The sequence below is a fragment of the Oncorhynchus masou genome, chromosome 14 (assembly GCF_036934945.1).
Source record: "Oncorhynchus masou masou isolate Uvic2021 chromosome 14, UVic_Omas_1.1, whole genome shotgun sequence".
NCBI classification, from domain to species: domain Eukaryota; kingdom Metazoa; phylum Chordata; class Actinopteri; order Salmoniformes; family Salmonidae; genus Oncorhynchus; species Oncorhynchus masou.
In genome coordinates, this window is record NC_088225.1 from 33518257 (window position 1) to 33541972 (window position 23716).

Here is a 23716-nt window from a genome sequence, read left to right on the forward strand (position 1 = left end):
AAACAGCTAAATTAGTTTCTTTTTTTTTAAACGAATAAAACAACATATCACAACACAACCCCTTCTCCCCGACATATTAACGTTTTAAAATGTTTGTCAATCATAAAGTATTTTTTGTCTGTAATGTCTTTTTCGTTATGTGTGGACCCAGGAAGACAAGCCATTGTCGCCATTGGAGTCGGCTAATGGGGATCTCAGTAAAATCTCAATCTAAAAACATAATAATACACAGTATATGGCCACATGAAGAGCCATGGCTCTCTGTCTGAATACCGTTTCAAGAGCACCCCCTAGTGGTGATAGACAGAAATGGCTCTCCTTCTGTATACCGTTTCAAGACCACCTATCGATGATAGGTCGGCAAAGACGCTGTATTTATTTGAGCTCTAAGGTTTTATAAATCAAACTGTTGTCAAAACAGAAGGCAGAAAACCTCTTAGAAAACAACAACTTGGTATGCTTATCCAATCAGAATAATGGGTGGTTTTACATGTTGATTGCTCTGTGTGAGTGTTCTATGTGTGCGCGCGATAGAGAGATTGGAAGTGTATCTATTCCTCTGGAACTTTTGTGAGTGTAATGATTACTTTTCATTTTTTATTGTTTATTTCACATGTATTTATTATCCCTTTCACTTGCTTTGGCGATGTAAATATATGTTTCCGATGCCAAACATATGAGAGAGAGAGAGAACACAAGCTGTGCGTAAAAGTACCCGCCGGCCACCATACATGCGTGTGAAAGTGAAGTACGGCGTCCAGTGCTCGCAGCTTCACAGATTAACAACACATATGATTGGTTTAAAATCCGCATGCCCACCACTCTAAAAACTGACAGGGGTCATTGTGATTTGTGGAGTTGTTGAAACGCGCTATACATCTGAGCGCCTCACGGGACAATCCTCTAGATTAGCGGTTGACGCAGAGGATGGATTTCGTAGATGGCAACCCGATACTGTACCGTACTGGTCGGTATACAGGCACGGAATGATCTAGAATGGACGAATGAAATGCTTTAAATGTAACGTATTTCGATACTCTTCCTATTATCAAATGAGTCCGTCGTCATAGGGATAGAATGTGTTTCGTCCTAATCGTTAAATAGGCTCGATGAGCTATGACGGGAGAGCTAAATATGGACCAATCCTGTTTCGATTCCAAAATGAAGAGACCCAACGGAATGGTGGCAGATTTGGTGCGTTTACAACGCGGTCTTGTGGGACGTTTGTGATGGAGCCTTTTAACTTTCTCACTGAAACAAGCAGATGTAAGAATGCGTAACGGCACTTTAGTGGTTGGAAGTAACATCTAAACCTTTTGGCTAAAATGAATGTATTGTATTGGGTTCTGCTTGCTCACTAACATCAGATAACAATCTCAGGTATACAAGCGTAGACTACATTTAGCTGGCATGCCAAGTATGTGAATAGGAGGAACTTTAAAATATCTATCCCGCCATTGTGCCCTTGGGTAGGGCACTTAACCTATAACCTGCTCCAGGGCCGCTGTTCTGCCACTGACCGACCGGTGCCTCTCTCAACGTGTGTGTTTCTTCACCTAGGAGGGTTTGGAAAGGCAGAAGACAACTTTACTTTTGAAGTTTCACCCAACAATGGACTACACGATTATATTCTACTCTGTTCTGTTGTCGTAGAACACCGCAGTTCAAAATGAACGTGTTGAAAATGAGGAAAGCCGTATTAAAAGAAGCGGTTAAACGCTTTCCATGGCTTGCCAACGTTACTCTGTATGGCTGCCTGTTTGCCGGCGGCGACTTTGTTCATCAGATGATCGCACAAAGAGAAGAGATGGACTGGAAACACACCAGAAATGTTGCCATAGTGGCCATCAGCTTCCATGGAAACTTTAATTATTTCTGGTTGCGGGCTTTGGAAAGCCGTTTCCCGGGAAAATCTCCCGGAATGCTCTTCCGCAAACTGCTCCTGGACCAAAGTTTTGCATCACCCTTGGCAACGAGTGTCTTCTACACAGGTAACGTGCATTTTAATGTGGGAAGTTTAATTGAAGTGTATCTATTGTAGCCGACAACAATTTTCTAATGTGTCCTACATATAATAACCTTATATAGAGAAACAGACCAATGCCTCATGTCCATTGGGTAATAGGCCGAGGTTCGGCTACTCTCCTATAGCCTAACCTTGGATGTGTGTATTTGTAAATGCTGAATGTGATCAACGGACTGCAGTGCTCTAACGTGTACTCGTTCAAAAGGTCATGTGCAAAATGCACGAGGTTTGCGTGATGCGTGAAATGGGCACAAGTTTGACCTACAATTTGTACTCTCTCGCGTCTTCATCTGCAGGAGTGAGTTTCTTGGAGAATAAAGACGACGTCTTCGAGGACTGGAGAGAAAAGTTCCTCAACACGTATAAGGTAAGATGAAATCAGAACGAACCGGAAACGACCGAGAGGCCGGCCGGCCGGCCCACGCATACAGGCAGAGAAGGAAAGTCACCTTCCGCCCGCCTGGTGTGAGCTCACCCCGATTAACCCAGATTATGGCACCGCTTTTGCGCAGCAATGGGCAGGCGGCCAGGGATACGGCAGTGCATGACTATTACTGCCAGTCGAGCCCAACTCTTCCAGGCCCAACAACCTTTGTAAAATAATACTGACATCTGGGTAGAACATATTCCCCCCATTGAAATAAAATAAAAGGTCAGTGTAGAACGTTAGAGGGTGCTGCTGGAAGAGGTCCCATTGATCTGAGTGGTAGATCTATAGATCTGGACATATAGAGATGGGTGCTGCTGGGAGAAGTCCCATTGATCTGAGTGGTAGATCTATAGATCTGGACATATAGAGAGGCGTGCTGCTGGAAGAGGTCCCATTGATCTGAGTGGTAGATCTATAGATCTGGACATATAGAGAGGGGTGCTGCTGGGAGAAGTCCCATTGATCTGAGTGGTAGATCTATAGATCTGGACATATAGAGAGGGGTGCTGCTGGAAGAGGTCCCATTGATCTGAGTGGTAGATCTATAGATCTGGACATATAGAGAGGGGTGCTGCTGGAAGAGGTCCCATTGATCTGAGTGGTAGATCTATAGATCTGGACATATAGAGAGGGGTGCTGCTGGAAGAGGTCCCATTGATCTGAGTGGTAGATCTATAGATCTGGACATATAGAGAGGGGTGCTGCTGGAAGAGGTCCCATTGATCTGAGTGGTAGATCTATAGATCTGGACATATAGAGAGGGGTGCTGCTGGGAGAGGTCCCATTGATCTGAGTGGTAGATCTATAGATCTGGACATATAGAGAGGGGTGCTGCTGGAAGAGGTCCCATTGATCTGAGTGGTAGATCTATAGATCTGGACATATAGAGAGGGGTGCTGCTGGAAGAGGTCCCATTGATCTGAGTGGTAGATCTATAGATCTGGACATATAGAGAGGGGTGCTGCTGGAAGAGGTCCCATTGATCTGAGTGGTAGATCTATAGATCTGGACATATAGAGAGGGGTGCTGCTGGAAGAGGTCCCATTGATCTGAGTGGTAGATCTATAGATCTGGACATATAGAGAGGGGTGCTGCTGGAAGAATTCTCTGATTGTTATATGAGTGGATAATCAAGCTTTATTTAAAGTGCTTTATTATCACAGTCTCGCAATACACTTTATGAAGGAAATACAAACAGAGAGATGAACTGAGCAGACAGACAGACAGACAGACAGACAGACAGACAGACAGACAGACAGACAGACAGACAGACAGACAGGAAGGAAGGAAGGAAGGAAGGAAGGAAGGAAGGAAGGAAGGAAGGAAGGAAGGAAGGAAGGAAGACATACATGAGAGGCAGACTGACCAGACCTGCTCGTCAGTTTATGATGTGAAGGATCTGTGCCAGAATGGAGCTCTTGGAATACTGTATTTGACTTGGTTTGATTATTAACATGTATTTTGTCTCTTTGAATTTCAGACTGGACTCATGTACTGGCCTTTCATGCAGGTAAATGATAAGGATGCTGTTGATAGACAGTGTATGACTGTCCTGTAAATATCCCAGTGTATTGATGATAAACCTTATTGTGTGAAGACATAACATCATGCTCTGAAATGTCCCCACCAACTAATACACATGCAGTGGAATTTACTATAAACATCAGGTTGACCCTGTGCTGTGTCAATACAGTAATGTCACACACACACACACACACACACACACACACACACACACACACACACACACACACACACACACACACACACACACACACACACACACACACACACACACACACACACACACACACAGTTCTATTTCAGTATGATGGTTTAGTTACTGTTAGAGAAAACCACCTTCTTCTGCGGAAGTGATGATCTGATGTCATAATAGGGTGCTGGAATGTTTCATGTTTGTGCTGTTCTAATAACTAATGTCTGTGTTCTATTCATGTGTTCTAATAACTAATGTCTGTGTTCTAATAACTAATGTCTGTGTTCTAGTCATGTGTTCTAATAACTAATGTCTGTGTTCTATTCATGTGTTCTAATAACTAATGTCTGTGTTCTAATAACTAATGTCTGTGTTCTAGTCATGTGTTCTAATAACTAATGTCTGTGTTCTATTCATGTGTTCTAATAACTAATGTCTGTGTTCTAATAACTAATGTCTGTGTTCTAGTCATGTGTTCTAATAACTAATGTCTGTGTTCTAGTCATGTGCTGTTCTAATAACTAATGTCTGTTCTAGTCATGTGATGTTCTAATAACTAATGTCTGTGTTCTAATAACTAATGTCTGTGTTCTAGTCATGTGCTGTTCTAATAACTAATGTCTGTGTTCTAGTCATGTGCTGTTCTAATAACTAATGTCTGTGTTCTAGTCATGTGCTGTTCTAATAACTAATGTCTGTGTTCTAGTCATGTGCTGTTCTAATAACTAATGTCTGTGTTCTAGTCATGTGTTCTAATAACTAATGTCTGTGTTCTAGTCATGTGCTGTTCTAATAACTAATGTCTGTGTTCTAGTCATGTGCTGTTCTAATAACTAATGTCTGTGTTCTAGTCATGTGCGGTTCTAATAACTAATGTCTGTGTTCTAGTCATGTGCTGTTCTAATAACTAATGTCTGTGTTCTAGTCATGTGCTGTTCTAATAACTAATGTCTGTGTTCTAGTCATGTGTTCTAATAACTAATGTCTGTGTTCTAATAACTAATGTCTGTGTTCTAGTCATGTGCTGTTCTAATAACTAATGTCTGTGTTCTAGTCATGTGCTGTTCTAATAACTAATGTCTGTGTTCTAGTCATGTGCTGTTCTAATAACTAATGTCTGTGTTCTAGTCATGTGCTGTTCTAATAACTAATGTCTGTGTTCTAGTCATGTGTTCTAATAACTAATGTCTGTGTTCTAGTCATGTGCTGTTCTAATAACTAATGTCTGTGTTCTAGTCATGTGCTGTTCTAATAACTAATGTCTGTGTTCTAGTCATGTGCTGTTCTAATAACTAATGTCTGTGTTCTAGTCATGTGTTCTAATAACTAATGTCTGTGTTCTAGTCATGTCCTGTTCTAATAACTAATGTCTGTGTTCTAGTCATGTGCTGTTCTAATAACTAATGTCTGTGTTCTAGTCATGTGCTGTTCTAATAACTAATGTCTGTGTTCTATTCATGTGATGTTCTAATAACTAATGTCTGTGTTCTAGTCATGTGCTGTTCTAATAACTAATGTCTGTGTTCTAGTCATGTGCTGTTCTAATAACTAATGTCTGTGTTCTAGTCATGTGCTGTTCTAATAACTAATGTCTGTGTTCTAGTCATGTGCTGTTCTAATAACTAATGTCTGTGTTCTATTCATGTGCTGTTCTAATAACTAATGTCTGTGTTCTAGTCATGTGCTGTTCTAATAACTAATGTCTGTGTTCTGGTCATGTGCTGTTCTAATAACTAATGTCTGTGTTCTATTCATGTGCTGTTCTAATAACTAATGTCTGTGTTCTAGTCATGTGCTGTTCTAATAACTAATGTCTGTGTTCTAGTCATGTGCTGTTCTAATAACTAATGTCTGTGTTCTAGTCATGTGCTGTTCTAATAACTAATGTCTGTGTTCTAGTCATGTGCTGTTCTAATAACTAATGTCTGTGTTCTAGTCATGTGTTCTAATAACTAATGTCTGTTCTAGTCATGTGCTGTTCTAATAACTAATGTCTGTGTTCTAGTCATGTGTTCTAATAACTAATGTCTGTTCTAGTCATGTGCTGTTCTAATAACTAATGTCTGTGTTCTAGTCATGTGCTGTTCTAATAACTAATGTCTGTGTTCTAGTCATGTGCTGTTCTAATAACTAATGTCTGTTCTAGTCATGTGCTGTTCTAATAACTAATGTCTGTGTTCTAGTCATGTCCTGTTCTAATAACTAATGTCTGTGTTCTAGTCATGTGCTGTTCTAATAACTAATGTCTGTGTTCTAGTCATGTGCTGTTCTAATAACTAATGTCTGTGTTCTATTCATGTGCTGTTCTAATAACTAATGTCTGTGTTCTAGTCATGTGCTGTTCTAATAACTAATGTCTGTTCTAGTCATGTGCTGTTCTAATAACTAATGTCTGTGTTCTAGTCATGTGCTGTTCTAATAACTAATGTCTGTGTTCTAGTCATGTGCTGTTCTAATAACTAATGTCTGTGTTCTAGTCATGTGCTGTTCTAATAACTAATGTCTGTGTTCTAGTCATGTGCTGTTCTAATAACTAATGTCTGTGTTCTAGTCATGTGCTGTTCTAATAACTAATGTCTGTGTTCTAGTCATGTGCTGTTCTAATAACTAATGTCTGTGTTCTAGTCATGTGCTGTTCTAATAACTAATGTCTGTGTTCTAGTCATGTGCTGTTCTAATAACTAATGTCTGTGTTCTAGTCATGTCCTGTTCTAATAACTAATGTCTGTGTTCTAGTCATGTGCTGTTCTAATAACTAATGTCTGTGTTCTATTCATGTGCTGTTCTAATAACTAATGTCTATGTTCTAGTCATGTGCGGTTCTAATAACTAATGTCTGTGTTCTAGTCATGTGTTCTAATAACTAATGTCTGTTCTAGTCATGTGCTGTTCTAATAACTAATGTCTGTGTTCTAGTCATGTGTTCTAATAACTAATGTCTGTTCTAGTCATGTGCTGTTCTAATAACTAATGTCTGTGTTCTAGTCATGTGCTGTTCTAATAACTAATGTCTGTGTTCTAGTCATGTGCTGTTCTAATAACTAATGTCTGTTCTAGTCATGTGCTGTTCTAATAACTAATGTCTGTGTTCTAGTCATGTCCTGTTCTAATAACTAATGTCTGTGTTCTAGTCATGTGCTGTTCTAATAACTAATGTCTGTGTTCTAGTCATGTGCTGTTCTAATAACTAATGTCTGTGTTCTATTCATGTGCTGTTCTAATAACTAATGTCTGTGTTCTAGTCATGTGCTGTTCTAATAACTAATGTCTGTTCTAGTCATGTGATGTTCTAATAACTAATGTCTGTGTTCTAGTCATGTGCCGTTCTAATAACTAATGTCTGTGTTCTAGTCATGTGCTGTTCTAATAACTAATGTCTGTGTTCTAGTCATGTGCCGTTCTAATAACTAATGTCTGTGTTCTAGTCATGTGCTGTTCTAATAACTAATGTCTGTGTTCTAGTCATGTGCTGTTCTAATAACTAATGTCTGTGTTCTAGTCATGTGCCGTTCTAATAACTAATGTCTGTGTTCTCGTCATGTTCTGTTCTAATAACTAATGTCTGTGTTCTCGTCATGTTCTGTTCTAATAACTAATGTCTGTGTTCTAGTCATGTGCTGTTCTAATAACTAATGTCTGTGTTCTCGTCATGTTCTGTTCTAATAACTAATGTCTGTGTTCTAGTCATGTGCTGTTCTAATAACTAATGTCTGTGTTCTAGTCATGTGCTGTTCTAATAACTAATGTCTGTGTTCTAGTCATGTGCTGTTCTAATAACTAATGTCTGTGTTCTAGTCATGTGCTGTTCTAATAACTAATGTCTGTGTTCTAGTCATGTGCTGTTCTAATAACTAATGTCTGTGTTCTAGTCATGTGCTGTTCTAATAACTAATGTCTGTGTTCTAGTCATGTGCTGTTCTAATAACTAATGTCTGTGTTCTAGTCATGTGCTGTTCTAATAACTAATGTCTGTGTTCTAGTCATGTGTTCTAATAACTAATGTCTGTGTTCTATTCATGTCCTGTTCTAATAACTAATGTCTGTGTTCTAGTCATGTGCTGTTCTAATAACTAATGTCTGTGTTCTAGTCATGTGCTGTTCTAATAACTAATGTCTGTGTTCTAGTCATGTGCTGTTCTAATAACTAATGTCTGTGTTCTAGTCATGTGCTGTTCTAATAACTAATGTCTGTGTTCTAGTCATGTGTTCTAATAACTAATGTCTGTGTTCTAGTCATGTGCTGTTCTAATAACTAATGTCTGTGTTCTAGTCATGTGCTGTTCTAATAACTAATGTCTGTGTTCTAGTCATGTGCTGTTCTAATAACTAATGTCTGTGTTGTAGTCATGTCCTGTTCTAATAACTAATGTCTGTGTTCTAGTCATGTTCTGTTCTAATAACTTATGTCTGTGTTCTATTCATGTGCTGTTCTAATAACTAATGTCTGTGTTCTAGTCATGTGCTGTTCTAATAACTAATGTCTGTGTTCTATTCATGTTCTGTTCTAATAACTAATGTCTGTGTTCTATTCATGTGCTGTTCTAATAACTAATGTCTGTGTTCTAGTCATGTGCTGTTCTAATAACTAATGTCTGTGTTCTAGTCATGTGCTGTTCTAATAACTAATGTCTGTGTTCTATTCATGTGCTGTTCTAATAACTAATGTCTGTGTTCTAGTCATGTGCTGTTCTAATAACTAATGTCTGTGTTCTATTCATGTTCTGTTCTAATAACTAATGTCTGTGTTCTATTCATGTGCTGTAATAACTAATGTCTGTGTTCTATTCATGTTCTGTTCTAATAACTAATGTCTGTGTTCTAGTCATGTGCTGTTCTAATAACTAATGTCTGTGTTCTATTCATGTTCTGTTCTAATAACTAATGTCTGTGTTCTATTCATGTGCTGTAATAACTAATGTCTGTGTTCATGCAAGTGACTGACTGAATGAATCCTCACTATCTTCAGCTGCAATTTGTCAGTACGCCCAGACCTTTGTTTTGAGAACGAAATATATCTCAGTTTCAAGGTCTCAGCTTAGAGAGAAGAAGCCTCGTGAGGTGTTGGCCTGTCACATGTTATGAACCAGCATTGGTCTGTCAGTCAGTGGTGCATGTGCAGTGTGCTGTAATACAATACTAGTGTTCTTTTCTGAGGCACTTCAAACTGACACCTGTTTTTATCTCCCCCTTCCTCTCTCCCCTCTTCACCCTCTCCCTCTGCTTCTCCCTCCCTCTTCACCCCTATCTCTGCTTCTCCCTCCCTCTCCACCCCCTCCCTCTCCACCCCCTCCCCCACTCACTCACCCTCCCTCCCTCCCTCTTCACCCCTATCTCTGCTTCTCCCTCCCTCTTCACCCCCTCCCTCTCCACCCACCTCCCCCCCTCCCTCTCCACCCACCTCCCCCACTCACTCTCCTTCCCCCTCCCCCACCCTCCCTCCCTCTTCACCCCTATCTCTGCTTCTCCCTCCCTCTTCACCCCCTCCCTCTCCATCCCCCTTCCCCACTCACTCTCCCTCCCTCCCTCCCTCCCTCCCTCCCTCTTCACCCACCTCCCCCACTCACTCTCCTTCCCCCTCCCCCTCCCTCCCTCCCTCCCTCCCCCCTCCCTCTCCACCCCCTCCCCCACTCACTCTCCTTCCCCCTCCCCCTCCCTCCCTCCCTCCCTCTCCACCCACCTCCCCCACTCTCTCTCCCTCCCTCTCCCTCCCTCCCTCCCTCCCTCCCTCCCTCCCTCCCTCCCTCCCTCCCTCCCTCCCTCCCTCTCCCCCACCTCCCCCACTCTCTCTCCCTCCCTCTCCACCCCCCCTCCCTCCCTCCCACCCTCCCTCCCTCCCTCCCCCCTCCCTCTCCACCCCCTCCCCCACTCACTCTCCTTCCCCCTCCCCCTCCCTCTCCTTCCCCCCCCTCCCTCTCCATCCCCCTCCCCCACTCCCTCTCCATCCCCCTCCCCCACTCCCTCTCCTTCCCCCTCCCCCACCCTCCCTCCCCCTCCCTCCCTCCCTCCCCCCCTCCCTCTCCTTCCCCCTCCCCCCCCTCCCCCCCCTCCCTCCCTCCCTCCCTCCCCCCCTCCCTCTCCTTCCCCCTCCCCCACCCTCCCTCCCCCCCCTCCCTCCCTCCCCCCTCCCTCTCCTTCCCCCTCCCCCTCCCCCCCCCTCCCCCTCCCTCCCTCCCCCTCCCTCTCCTTCCCCCTCCCCCACCCTCCCTCCCCCCCCTCCCTCCCTCCCTCCCTCCCTCCCTCCCTCCCCCTCCCTCTCCTTCCCCCTCCCTCCCCCCCCCCCCCTCCCTCCCCAGTTCCTAAACTTCATCCTGATGCCTCTGTATCTGAGGACAGTCTTCATGGGCTGCTGTGCGTTCCTGTGGGCCACCTTCCTGTGTTTCTCCCGGCAGAGCGGGGACGGTACGGCCAGCGTGGCTCTCGCCTTCGTCCTGTATCCCAAGCAGAGGCTGCAGGCCGCCCGGGAGGCCCACCTCGCCCGCAACAAACAGAAAGAAGAGGAGGAACAGCAGCAGAGCACTGGCAACTAAATCAATTGGTTCAATGGGATTCGATTCAATTCAGGAAACAGAAAACAGAAGAGGACCTGAGCACTGAGAACTGAACTGAATTGGTTCAATGAGATTCGATTCAATTCAGGAAACAGAAAACAGAAGAGGACCTGAGCACTGAGAACTGAACTGAATTGGTTCAATGAGATTCGATTCAATTCAGGAAACAGAAAACAGAAGAGGACCTGAGAACTGAACTGAATTGGTTCAATGAGATTTGATTCAATTCAGGAAACAGAAAACAGAAGAGGACCTGAGCACTGAGAACTGAACTGCTAAAAATGTTATTTCAATTGAATTTCAACAAAACGTTGTTATATCTCCCTGTCGTCAAGGGCAACAAGGCAAGGAACGAGGGCTTGGTTAGAGGGTGAGAACACAACGTCATCATGTGAGGCCAGGGCAGGCTCTCACACCTTACAAAAAACACATAGTGAGAACTGAATCAGTTGGATTGAACGTACCTTTATTGATATCCTCAGGGGCAAGGAGGAGTGAATATAACTTTATTGATATCCTCGGGGGCAAGGAGGAGTGAATATAACTTTATTGATATCCTCAGGGGCAAGGAGGAGTGAATATAACTTTATTGATATCCTCAGGGGCAAGGAGGAGTGAATATAACTTTATTGATATCCTCGGGGGCAAGGAGGAGTGAATATAACTTTATTGATATCCTCGGGGGCAAGGAGGAGTGAATATAACTTTATTGATATCCTCGGGGGCAAGGAGGAGTGAATATAACTTTATTGATATCCTTGGGGGAAAGGAGGAGTGAATATAACTTTATTGATATCCTCGGGGGCAAGGAGGAGTGAATATAACTTTATTGATATCCTCGGGGGCAAGGAGGAGTGAATATAACTTTATTGATATCCTCAGGGGCAAGGAGGAGTGAATATAACTTTATTGATATCCTCGGGGGCAAGGAGGAGTGAATATAACTTTATTGATATCCTCAGGGGCAAGGAGGAGTGAATATAACTTTATTGATATCCTCAGGGGCAAGGAGGAGGCATCGTTGGAGCACAGTTATATAATTTAAGCCTACTGTACATATACAAATACATCCATCTATTGCAATGCCAGCAACACGTACAGTGGGGCTAATACCTCCACCTAATACTATACCAGAAACACGTACAGTGGGCCTAATGCCTCCACCTAATACTATACCAGCAACACGTACAGTGGGCCTAATACCTCCACCTAATACTATACCAGCAACACGTACAGTGGGCCTAATGCCTCCACCTAATACTATACCAGAAACACGTACAGTGGGGCTAATGCCTCCACCTAATACTATACCAGAAACACGTACAGTGGGCCTAATGCCTCCACCTAATACTATACCAGAAACACGTACAGTGGGCTAATACCTCCACCTAATACTATACCAGAAACACGTACAGTGGGCCTAATGCCTCCACCTAATACTATACCAGAAACACATACAGTGGGGCTAATACCTCCACCTAATACTATACCAGCAACACGTACAGTGGGTCTAATGCCTCCACCTAATACTATACCAGAAATACGTACAGTGGGCCTAATGCCTCCACCTAATACTATACCAGAAACACGTACAGTGGGGCTAATACCTCCACCTAATACTATACCAGCAACACGTACAGTGGGGCTAATACCTCCACCTAATACTATACCAGAAACACGTACAGTGGGCCTAATGCCTCCACCTAATACTATACCAGAAACACGTACAGTGGGGCTAATACCTCCACCTAATACTATACCAGCAACACGTACAGTGGGCCTACATTACAGACGTTACATCACTGATTCAATTCAATACAACTTTATCAATCCCGTCTGGGGCAACCCAGAAAACACAGTCGGACACGGAACACATTACTTACAGAGAGAAGGTGTCAGATGTTGTGATTTGCAGGGATGTTCCTCACAGAGAGGAGGTGTCAGATGTTGTGATTTGCAGGGATGTTCCTCACGGAGAGGAGGTGTCAGATGTTGTGATTTGCAGGGATGTTCCTCACAGAAAGGAGGTGTCAGATGTTGTGATTACAGGGATGTTCCTCACGGAGAGGAGGTGTCAGATGTTGTGATTACAGGGATGTTCCTCGGGGAGAGAAGGTGTCAGATGTTGTGATTTGCAGGGATGTTCCTCACGGAGAGGAGGTGTCAGATGTTGTGATTTGCAGGGATGTTCCTCGGGGAGAGGAGGTGTCAGATGTTGTGATTACAGGGATGTTCCTCGGGGAGATGAGGTGTTAGATGTTGTGATTTGCAGGGATGTTCCTCAGGGAGAGGAGGTGTTAGATGTTGTGATTACAGGGATGTTCCCCAGGGAGAGGAGGTGTTAGATGTTGTGATTTGCAGGGATGTTCCTCGGGGAGATGAGGTGTTAGATGTTGTGATTTGCAGGGATGTTCCTCGGGGAGAGGAGGTGTTAGATGTTGTGATTTGCAGGGATGTTCCTCGGGGAGAGGAGGTGTTAGATGTTGTGATTTGCAGGGATGTTCCTCAGGGAGAGGAGGTGTTAGATGTTGTGATTTGCAGGGATGTTCCTCAGGGAGAGGAGGTGTTAGATGTTGTGATTTGCAGGGATGTTCATCAGGGAGGAGGTGTTAGATGTTGTGATTTGCAGGGGTATTTCTCAGGGAGAGGAGGTGTTAGATGTTGTGATTTGCAGGGGTGTTCCTCGGGGAGAGGAGGTGTTAGATGTTGTGATTTGTAGAGAGGTTCTTCAGGGTGTGTATTTGATGTTCATGTATATGTCAAATGTGTTTATTCTATGCTCTCAATTTCTATGTCCCATCGGTTGTGCCTTCTGTTGGTAACAAGAGCCCTTCATGTTCTGCTCTAGATTTAGTTAGTTCTTACTCCGAGAAACTGTGTTTTTGTGTTGTTGTTTTTTTTTTGTGTGTGTGTGTGTGTATATATTTATACATTACCAGTAAAAAGTTTAGACACACCTATTCATTCAAGGGTTTTTCTTTATTTTTACTATTTTCTATATTGTAGAATAATAATGAAGACATGTAACACATATGGAATCATGTTGTAACCAAAAAAAAATGTTAAAGAAATCTAAATATATTTTATATTTTTGATTCTTCAAAGTAGCCACCCTTTGCCTTGATGACAGCTTTGCACACTCTTGACATTCTCTCAACCAGCTTCACCTGGAATGCTTTTCCAACTGTCTTGAAGGAGTTCCCACATTTGCTGAGCACTTGTTGGCTTTCCTTCACTCTGCTGTCCAACTCATCTCTTTGCTTATTTGAGCTGTTCTTGCCATAATATGGACTTGGTCTTTTACCAAAAAGGGCTATCTTCTGTATACCACCCCTACCTTGTCACAACACAACTGATTGGCTCAAACGCATTAAGAAGGAAAGAAATTCCACAAATTAACTTTTAACAAGGCACAGCTGTTAATTTCAAATGCATTCCAGGTGACTAACTCATGAAGCTGGTTGAGAGAATGCCAAGTGTGTTCAAAGCTGTCATTTGTTTAACACAACATTGGTTACTACATGATTCCATATGTGCTATTTCAAAGATTTTTATGTCTTCACTATCATTCTACAATGTAAAAAAAAATATTAAAAATTAAATTAAATCCGTAGAATGAGTAGGTGTGTCCCAACTGTTGACTGGTACTGTGCTGTATAACTCATCTCCAGATTGACCATCGAAGGATAAAGTGCTACCCTGTCCTGTTACTTGAATTGTCTATTTATTTATTTTAATCTACCAGGCTATTTATTTTAATCTACCAGGCTATTTATTTTAATCTACCAGGCTATTTATTTTAATCTACCAGGCTATTTATTTTAATCTACCAGGCTATTTATTTTAATCTACCAGGCTATTTATTTTAACCTACCAGGCTATTTATTTTAATCTACCAGGTTATTTATTTTAATCTACCAGGCTATTTATTTTAATCTACCAGGCTATTTATTTTAATCTACCAGGTTATTTATTTTAATCTACCAGGTTGCCATCAATCCGGTTACCTTATAACGTACATATATCCATGAACAAGAGGTAGACATACCATTAGTGCTGCAAAATACCATCGACCCGGTTACCTTATAACGTACATATATCCATGAACAAGATGTATGCATACCATTAGGGCTGCAAAATACCCCAAATTCCTAGGTTTTCCAGAAATACCCATTGGAGAATTCCTGGATTTCCTCCTTATTCCTTGCCAATTCCAGTTTTTTTTGTTTTTCCAACCATTGGAAGTCTGGGGAATGTTCAGGAATGTTGTATCTCATCAAGGTAGTGAAGATCTGCAACATTCTTTACTTAAGTCAAACCTTACTGTGGAATTTTCCACAAATTCCCAGGTTTTCCACAAATCCCGGTTGAAATATTCCTGGAATCTGTAGGGTATAAGAAAGAAATCCGGGGATATTGGGATTTACTCAGTTCCACCCTACTGTATAATCTACATAAGAGGCGTTAATATCACACATATCGTACTCAACATGTGTGACCTGTGTTTACTGTTTCATAGACCAGTTGTGTTATGGCATTACATAGAACAGTTGTGTTATGGCATTACATAGACCAGTTGTGTTATGGCATTACATAGACCAGTTGTGTTATGGCATTACATAGACCAGTTGTGTTATGGCATTACATAGACCAGTTGTGTTATGACATTACATAGACCAGTTGTGTTATGGCATTACATAGACCAGTTGTGTTATGGCATTACATAGACCAGTTGTGTTATGGCATTACATAGACCAGTTGTGTTATGGCATTACATAGAACAGTTGTGTTATGGCATTACATAGACCAGTTGTGTTATGGCATTACATAGAACAGTTGTGTTATGGCATTACATAGACCAGTTGTGTTATGGCATTACATAGACCAGTTGTGTTATGGCATTACATAGACCAGTTGTGTTATGGCATTACATAGAACAGTTGTGTTATGGCATTACATAGACCAGTTGTGTTATGGCATTACATAGACCAGTTGTGTTATGGCATTACATAGACCAGTTGTGTTATGGCATTACATAGACCAGTTGTGTTATGGCATTACATAGACCAGTTGTGTTATGGCATTACATAGACCAGTTGTGTTATGGCATTACATAGACCAGTTGTGTTATGGCATTACATAGACCAGTTGTGTTATGGCATTACATAGACCAGTTGTGTTATGGCATTACATAGACCAGTTGTGTTATGGCATTACATAGACCAGTTGTGTTATGGCATTACATTGAATGAATAGACAGAGAAATAAAATCCAAGCTCAAGTCATACCTCCTTTTCTTCAAGTAGAAGTTATCCCGTTATAGTAGAGGTACTTAATATATCCCATTTAGCAGACGCTTTTGTCCAAAGCGACTTACAAGTCGGCTGGGGCCACTACTTTTTTACATATGGGTGGTCCCAGCGGGAATCGAACCCACGACGCTTGGCGTTGCAAGCGCCATGCTCTACCGACTGAGCCACACAGGACCCTGTACAGACAGAGGTATATTAGCCTCAAACCTCACAGGCTAAGATCAGGATTCAAATGATCATGCTTTGTCAGCTACGCGTCATTTAAAATCCATGTCCCAATGATGCTGTTGACCATTAATGCGGTCTCCACGACAAGGGAACATTGCCTTTAAAAGGTACAATGCTGACAAAGAGCCGGGGGGATTACATCCTAGACTAAATCCTCTATCCTTCAAATACTACACCATATTATTCCAATGGGATACATTATGGAGAACTACGACATGCATGCACAGTGTAGACACAAAGGACATTAACATAATAATGATATATAGATTTTAGCATGACAGAACAAGCAATCAGTGTGAGATTGTTGACTAATGCTGTGTATCTTGTTACTGAACAAAAAAAGAAGAAATGTCCTCTCACTGTCTACTGCGTTGATTTTCAACAAACTTAACATGTGTAAAAATTTGTATGGGCATAAACAAGATTCAACAACTGAGACATAAACTGAACAAGTTCCACAGACATGTGACTAACAGCAATGGAATAATGTGTCCCTGAACAAAGGGGGAGGGGCAAAATTAAGAGTAACTGTCAGTATCTGGTGTGGCCACCAGCTGCATTAAGTACTGCACCAGATTTGCCAGTTCTTGCTGTGAGATGTTACCACACTCTTCCACCAAGGCACCTGAAAGTTCTTGGACATTTCTGGGGGCCCTTAGCCCTCACCCTCCAATCCAACAGGTCCCAGACATTTCTGGGGGACCTTAGCCCTCACCCTCCAATCCAACAGGTCCCAGATGTGCTCCATGGGATTGAGATCCGGGCTAGTCACTGGCCATGGCAGAACACTGATATTCCTGTCTTGCAGGAAATTACGCACAGAACGAGCAGTATGTCTGGTGGCATTGTCATGCTGGAGGGTCATGTCAGGATGAGACTGCAGGGAGGGTACCACATGAGGGAGGAGGATGTCTTCCCTGTAAAGCACAGCGTTGAGATTGCCTGCAATGACAACAAGCTCAGTCCGATGATGTTGTGACACACCGCCCCAAACCATAACGGACCCTCCACCTCCAAATCGATCCCACTACAGAGTACAGGCTGTGTTTGTGCCCATAGGCGACGTTGTTGCAAGCCCTCAGTCCTACAAGCCCTCAGTCCAGCCTCTCTCAGCCTTGTGAGGACAGTCTGAGCACTGATCGAGGGATTGTGTGTTCCTGATGTAACTCGGGCAGTTGTTGTTGCCATCCTGTACTTTTCCCGCAGGTGTGATGTTCAGATGTAACGATCCTGTGCAGGTGTTGTTACACGTGGTCTGCCACTGCGAGGACAATCAGCTGTCCGCCCTGTCTCCCTGTAGCGCTGTCTTAGGCGTCTCACAGTACGACCATTGCAATTCAGTGCCCTAGCCACATCTGCAGTCCCCATGCCTCCTTGCAGCATGCCTAAGGCATGTTCACACAGATGACCAGGGACGCTGGGCATCTTTCTTTTGGTGTTTTTCAGAGTCAGTAGAAAGGCCTCTTTAGTGTCCTAAGTTTTCATAACTGTGACCTTAATTGCCTACCGTCTGTAAGCTGTTAGTGTCTTAACGGCTGTTCCACAGGTGCATGTTTCGTAATTGTTTATGGTTCATTGAACAAGCAATGTTTAAACCCTTCACAATTAAGATCTGTGAAGGTATTTGGATTTTTACAAATTATCTTTGAAAGACAGGGTCCTAAAAAGGCAACGTTTCTTTTTTTGCTGAGTTTCTAACATGGTGTAGTAGTTAGCAGAGTGAAGACTCATCATAACATGGTGTAGTAGTCGGCAGAGTGAAGGCTCACCATAACATGGTGTAGTAGTCGGCAGAGTGAAGACTCACCATAACATGGTGTAGTAGTCGGCAGAGTGAAGGCTCACCATAACATGGTGTAGTAGTCGGCAGAGTGAAGGCTCACCATAACATGGTGTAGTAGTCGGCAGAGTGAAGGCTCACCATAACATGGTGTAGTAGTCGGCAGAGTGAAGGCTCACCATAACATGGTGTAGTAGTCGGCAGAGTGAAGGTTCACCATAACATGGTGTAGTAGTCGGCAGAGTGAAGGCTCACCATAACATGGTGTAGTAGTCGGCAGAGTGAAGGCTCACTACACTACATGGTGTAGTAGTCGGCAGAGTGAAGGTTCACCATAACATGGTGTAGTAGTCGGCAGAGTGAAGGCTCACCATAACATGGTGTAGTAGTCGGCAGAGTGAAGGCTCACCATAACTATAACATGGTGTAGTAGTCGGCAGAGTGAAGGCTCACCATAACATGGTGTAGTAGTTAGCAGAGTGAAGGCTCACCATAACTATAACATGGTGTAGTAGTCAGCAGAGTGAAGGCTCACCATAACTATAACATGGTGTAGTAGTCGGCAGAGTGAAGGCTCACCATAACATGGTGTAGTAGTCGGCAGAGTGAAGGCTCACCATAACATGGTGTAGTAGTCGGCAGAGTGAAGGCTCACCATAACATGGTGTAGTAGTCGGCAGAGTGAAGGCTCACCATAACATGGTGTAGTAGTCGGCAGAGTGAAGGCTCACCATAACATGGTGTAGTAGTCGGCAGAGTGAAGGCTCACCATAACATGGTGTAGTAGTCGGCAGAGTGAAGGCTCACCATAACATGGTGTAGTAGTCAGCAGAGTGAAGGCTCACCATAACATGGTGTAGTAGTTAGCAGAGTGAAGGCTCACCATAACATGGTGTAGTAGTCAGCAGAATGAAGGCTCACCATAACATGGTGTAGTAGTCGGCAGAGTGAAGGCTCACCATAACATGGTGTAGTAGTCGGCAGAGTGAAAGCTCACCATAACATGGTGTAGTAGTTAGCAGAGTGAAGGCTCACCATAACATGGTGTAGTAGTTAGCAGAGTGAAGGCTCACCATAACATGGTGTAGTAGTCAGCAGAATGAAGGCTCACCATAACATGGTGTAGTAGTCGGCAGAGTGAAGGCTCACCATAACATGGTGTAGTAGTCGGCAGAGTGAAAGCTCACCATAACATGGTGTAGTAGTCAGCAGAGTGAAGGCTCACCATAACATGGTGTAGTAGTCAGCAGAGTGAAGGCTCACCATAACATGGTGTAGTAGTCGGCAGAGTGAAGGCTCACCATAACATGGTGTAGTAGTCAGCAGAGTGAAGGCTCACCATAACATGGTGTAGTAGTTAGCAGAGTGGAGGCTCACCATAACATGGTGTAGTAGTCGGCAGAGTGAAGGCTCACCATAACATGGTGTAGTAGTTGGCAGAGTGAAGGCTCACCATAACTATAACATGGTGTAGTAGTCGGCAGAGTGAAGGCTCACCATAACATGGTGTAGTAGACGACAGAGTGAAGGCTCACCATAACATGGTGTAGTAGTCAGCAGAATGAAGGCTCACCATAACATGGTGTAGTAGTCGGCAGAGTGAAGGCTCACCATAACATGGTGTAGTAGTCGGCAGAGTGAAGGCTCACCATAACATGGTGTAGTAGTTAGCAGAGTGAAGGCTCACCATAACATGGTGTAGTAGTCGGCAGAGTGAAGGCTCACCATAACATGGTGTAGTAGTCGGCAGAGTGAAGGCTCACCATAACATGGTGTAGTAGACGACAGAGTGAAGGCTCACCATAACATGGTGTAGTAGTTAGCAGAGTGAAGGCTCACCATAACATGGTGTAGTAGACGACAGAGTGAAGGCTCACCATAACATGGTGTAGTAGTCGGCAGAGTGAAGGCTCACCATAACATGGTGTAGTAGACGACAGAGTGAAGGCTCACCATAACATGGTGTAGTAGTTAGCAGAGTGAAGGCTCACCATAACATGGTGTAGTAGTCAGTGTTTTCCAATCCTGGTCCTTGGGAACCATTTTTGTTTTTGCACTAACACACCTGATTGAAATAATAAAAAGCTTGTTGATTAGTTGAATGAAGGGTATTAGTGCTCAGGGGGAAACTCCTTTGGGTTCCTAAGACCAGGATTGGGGACCACTGGTGTAGCATGTTGGCTGGAGTTCATCAGTGACTTTCACCTTCACTGAGATGTGAAGCAAACTGTCATGGAGAGACAAACTAATCTCTTGCTCTGTTGGCGAAGACTGTTGGCGGTTGACTACGAGTGACGTGCGATGTTGCCCATTAGGTCCAACGTTGTGAGTTCCAGCTCCGCTTGGCGTCAGCCTGGTCCCAGATCTGGTTGAGATTTGGCCTGGTCCTCCGTTGTCATTGTTGGCATGACAATTCCAGGAGTAGTCGGCAGAAGAGCAGAAGCAGATTGGCCCGCAGGCTAGCTTGGGGTAGAACACAATGTACTCTGACAGCGGTGCCACTGCCGTGACCTGGATAGATCACACAGTCAGGGTGCTGCGCAGTAGGAAGAGGTCAAAGGGCGGTGAATGAAGTGGACAGCAGAGCCATATATTTAAGAAAAGCTCAGCCAGCTTTTAAAGAACTCTTTGAACATTGTTCTAAATTCTAGACATCCAGTTATATAGCATCGTGTTTAAATATTCCCTGTGAAATGTTCATGGGGAACCAACATGGCTGCCTTTAGAATATTGTGATGTCATGTATAAATGCTACGTCAACGTCCCAACTGTAAATGTCTCTGAGGGTCACTAATGGGAGTCTCGTGAGGACTGGGAACACACTGTAACATTGTTTCAATAAACCACACAGGAGCATCAGTCAATCAGTGTGCAGTGTTCTTTTACCTTGTGATATTGGAATCCCTGGCGACCCCATGATTTGAGCCCTTAGTGTGGTGGACGTGAACCTAAACAACTTCATTCTGACCTCAACTGCTCTCGCACTGAAGGTCACTAAGAGTGCATCCAAAATGGCACCCAGGACCAGGACCCAGGTCTAAAGTAGTGCACTATGTAGGGAATAGGGTGCCAAGGACCTGGTCTAAAGTAGTGCACTATGTAGGGAATAGGGTGCCAAGGACCTGGTCTAAAGTAGTGCACTATGTTGGGAATAGGGTGCCAAGGACCTAGTCTAAAGTAGTGCACCATGTAGGGAATAGGGTGCCAAGGACCTGGTCTAAAGTAGTGCACTATGTAGGGAATAGGGTGCCAAGGACCTGGTCTAAAGTAGTGCACTATGTAGGGAATAGGGTGCCAAGGACCTGGTCTAAAGTAGTGCACTATGTAAGGAATAGGGTGCCAAGGACCTGGTCTAAAGTAGTGCACTATGTAGGGAATAGGGTGCCATAGAGCTCTGGTCTAAAGTAGTGCACTATGTAGGGAATAGGGTGCCATAGAGCTCTGGTCTAAAGTAGTGCACTATGTAGGGAGTAGGGTGCCATAGAGCTCTGGTCTAAAGTAGTGCACTATGTAGGGAATAGGGTGCCAAGGACCTGGTCAAAAATAGTGCACTATGTAGGGAATACGGTCTAAAGTAGTGCACTATGTTGGGAATAGGGTGCCATGCGTCTGTGATTGACAGGTGAAGACAGACACTGATCTGTTTAATCTGCTGGTGGTGGTGATGCCACACGGTGGCCCAGACCAGACGTCGTGGTTTACTGTGGTGTAAACATCATCTATTCTATTCAGAGAGAGAGAGAGAGCAGATCCTGTAGATTTCCTTGGTGTGTGTGTGTGCGCACGCGGTGCGTCTGTTTGTGAGTGAGTGGGTGAGTGAGAACAGCGTGGGGCCCTGCCTGCTGATAGTTAGCATGTGGATTAACCAGGATAACATTGGTAATCTCTGAAGGCGCAAAGTTACCCAGACATCCCTGCTTGGCTGACCTCCAACCCCTGGGAAAGAAAATATTTGAACTCCTAGAACCTGGCTGGGCCCTGTCCAGAAACAGCCCCTAACCCCTCTACCCATGGCCTAACCACTTCATGTAGTTCTGAGAGGAATGGATAGCTGTCAGCAGGTTGGTCTCAACCCTGACTTCCATTTATGTTACATTTTCATTTAGTCTCCCACTGACATCAACGCATGACTGAGTTATGGCCTAGGCCTCTGGGCTGTTTGTTGTGTTTCTGGACAGGGCCTGGAGAAGGCCTACTGTCTACTCTCTGTGGTCTAGGCCAGGGCCCTGGAGAAGGCCTACTGTCTACTCTCTGTGGTTTAGGCCTCTGGGCTGTTTGTGTTGTTTCTGAACAGGGCCCTAGAGAAGGCCTACTGTCTACTCTCTGTGGTCTGGGCCTCTGGGCTGTTTGTGTTGTTTCTGGACAGGGCCCTAGAGAAGGCCTACTGTCTACTCTCTGTGGTCTGGGCCTCTGGGCTGTTTGTGTTGTTTCTGGACAGGGCCCTGGAGAAGGCCTACTGTCTACTCTCTGTTGCCTAGGGCCCTAGAGAAGGCCTACTGTCTACTCTCTGTGGCCTAGGCCTCTGGGCTGTTTGTGATGTTTCTGGACAGGGCCCTAGAGAATGCAATACTGCTCATCTGAAACTGTCCCAATGAATGCATCGACATTGGGATTTTATAATTTGTTGTTGAAAAGCAAAGTGTGTTTTGACTATAATGATGAACCGTGAGTGTTTTGACTATAATGATGATCCAAGTGTGTGTTTTGACTATAATGATGATCTGTGTATGTTTTGACTATAATGATGAACCGTGTATGTTTTGACTATAATGATGATCCAAGTGTGTGTTTTGACTATAATGATGATCCAAGTGTGTGTTTTGATTATAATGATGATCCAAGTGTGTGTTTTGACTATAATGATGATCCAAGTGTGTGTTTTGACTATAATGATGATCCAAGTGTGTGTTTTGACTATAATGATGATCCAAGTGTGTGTTTTGACTATAATGATGATCCAAGTGTGTGTTTTGACTATAATGATGATCCAAGTGTGTGTTTTGACTATAATGATGATCCAAGTGTGTGTTTTGACTATAATGATGATCCAAGTGTGTGTTTTGACTATAATGATGAACCAAATGTGTGTTTTGACTATAATGATGATCCAAGTGTGTTTTGACTACAATGATGATCCGTGAAAAGAATGGAAATGCCTTGGTCATAACATGAGTAGCACATTTTCTTACGATGGTTTGTGGAAAGACCCCCATTGTATAAATGGAGAGATTAACAGTGGGCAAAATAAAGGGATTTAAAGTTAAAGGTATTGGAGAGTTCTCATTATTTCATTGAAATGGTCCAAAAATAATCTTGTCAGAATGCTATATTCAATTTTATCTGTAGTTTCTTCCATTCAGCTACAGGTGGAGACATCTGCCCCCACTAAACAGGCATGCAGTCTCTGCAGTGTCCCCAAACAGTTTCAACAATATGTTTAGGAATGCATGGTCTCCTCGTATGTCATTGACAACACATGGATAGGCAAAGATCATTGCATAACCGCAACCTCTATTTTCTGGCCCACATCCTCTGAGATAGTGACTGAAATATTCTGGGCTGCTTTTAAAAATGGACAGGCCATGATCATAACAAAATGGACAGGCTAGACTAGGCTCATAACAAAATGGACAGGCTAGACTAGGCTCATAACAAAATGGACAGGCTCATAACAA

At 43.4% G+C, this 23716-nt stretch overlaps 1 protein-coding gene and 1 long non-coding RNA gene across 3 annotated transcripts in view; both read left to right on the forward strand.

The window, feature by feature from the left end:
- The first annotated feature begins 391 nt into the window (after positions 1-391).
- LOC135554767 (mpv17-like protein) lies at positions 392-14431 on the forward strand. Of its 2 annotated transcripts, none has more exons than XM_064987200.1 (5): positions 392-454; positions 1561-1991; positions 2323-2393; positions 3937-3966; positions 10467-14431. In XM_064987200.1, exons 2-5 carry the CDS (start codon positions 1670-1672, stop codon positions 10698-10700), a joined length of 657 nt encoding a protein of 218 aa, XP_064843272.1. In that variant the 5' UTR covers positions 392-454; positions 1561-1669; the 3' UTR covers positions 10701-14431. The 2 variants fall into 2 exon arrangements, with proteins under 2 accessions (XP_064843272.1, XP_064843271.1); XM_064987199.1 differs by lacking the exon at positions 392-454 and adding an exon at positions 517-570.
- A 4405-nt stretch (positions 14432-18836) lies between these two features.
- The window catches only part of LOC135554772 (uncharacterized), a 100030-nt gene continuing 95150 nt past the window's right edge, over positions 18837-23716 (forward strand). The window contains exon 1 of the long non-coding RNA XR_010457736.1: positions 18837-21577. This is a non-coding gene — a long non-coding RNA (uncharacterized LOC135554772). The remainder of the gene's footprint in view (positions 21578-23716) is intronic.

Bases quoted from the DNA above. Each gene is read 5' to 3' on its own strand.
- LOC135554767 (XM_064987200.1), top strand. From the start codon at position 1,670: ATGAACGTGTTGAAAATGAGGAAAGCCGTATTAAAAGAAGCGGTTAAA. The intron at 1,992-2,322 runs GTAACGTGCATT...CTTCATCTGCAG, and splicing joins AACGAGTGTCTTCTACACAG to GAGTGAGTTTCTTGGAGAAT. The intron at 2,394-3,936 runs GTAAGATGAAAT...TTTGAATTTCAG, and splicing joins AGTTCCTCAACACGTATAAG to ACTGGACTCATGTACTGGCC.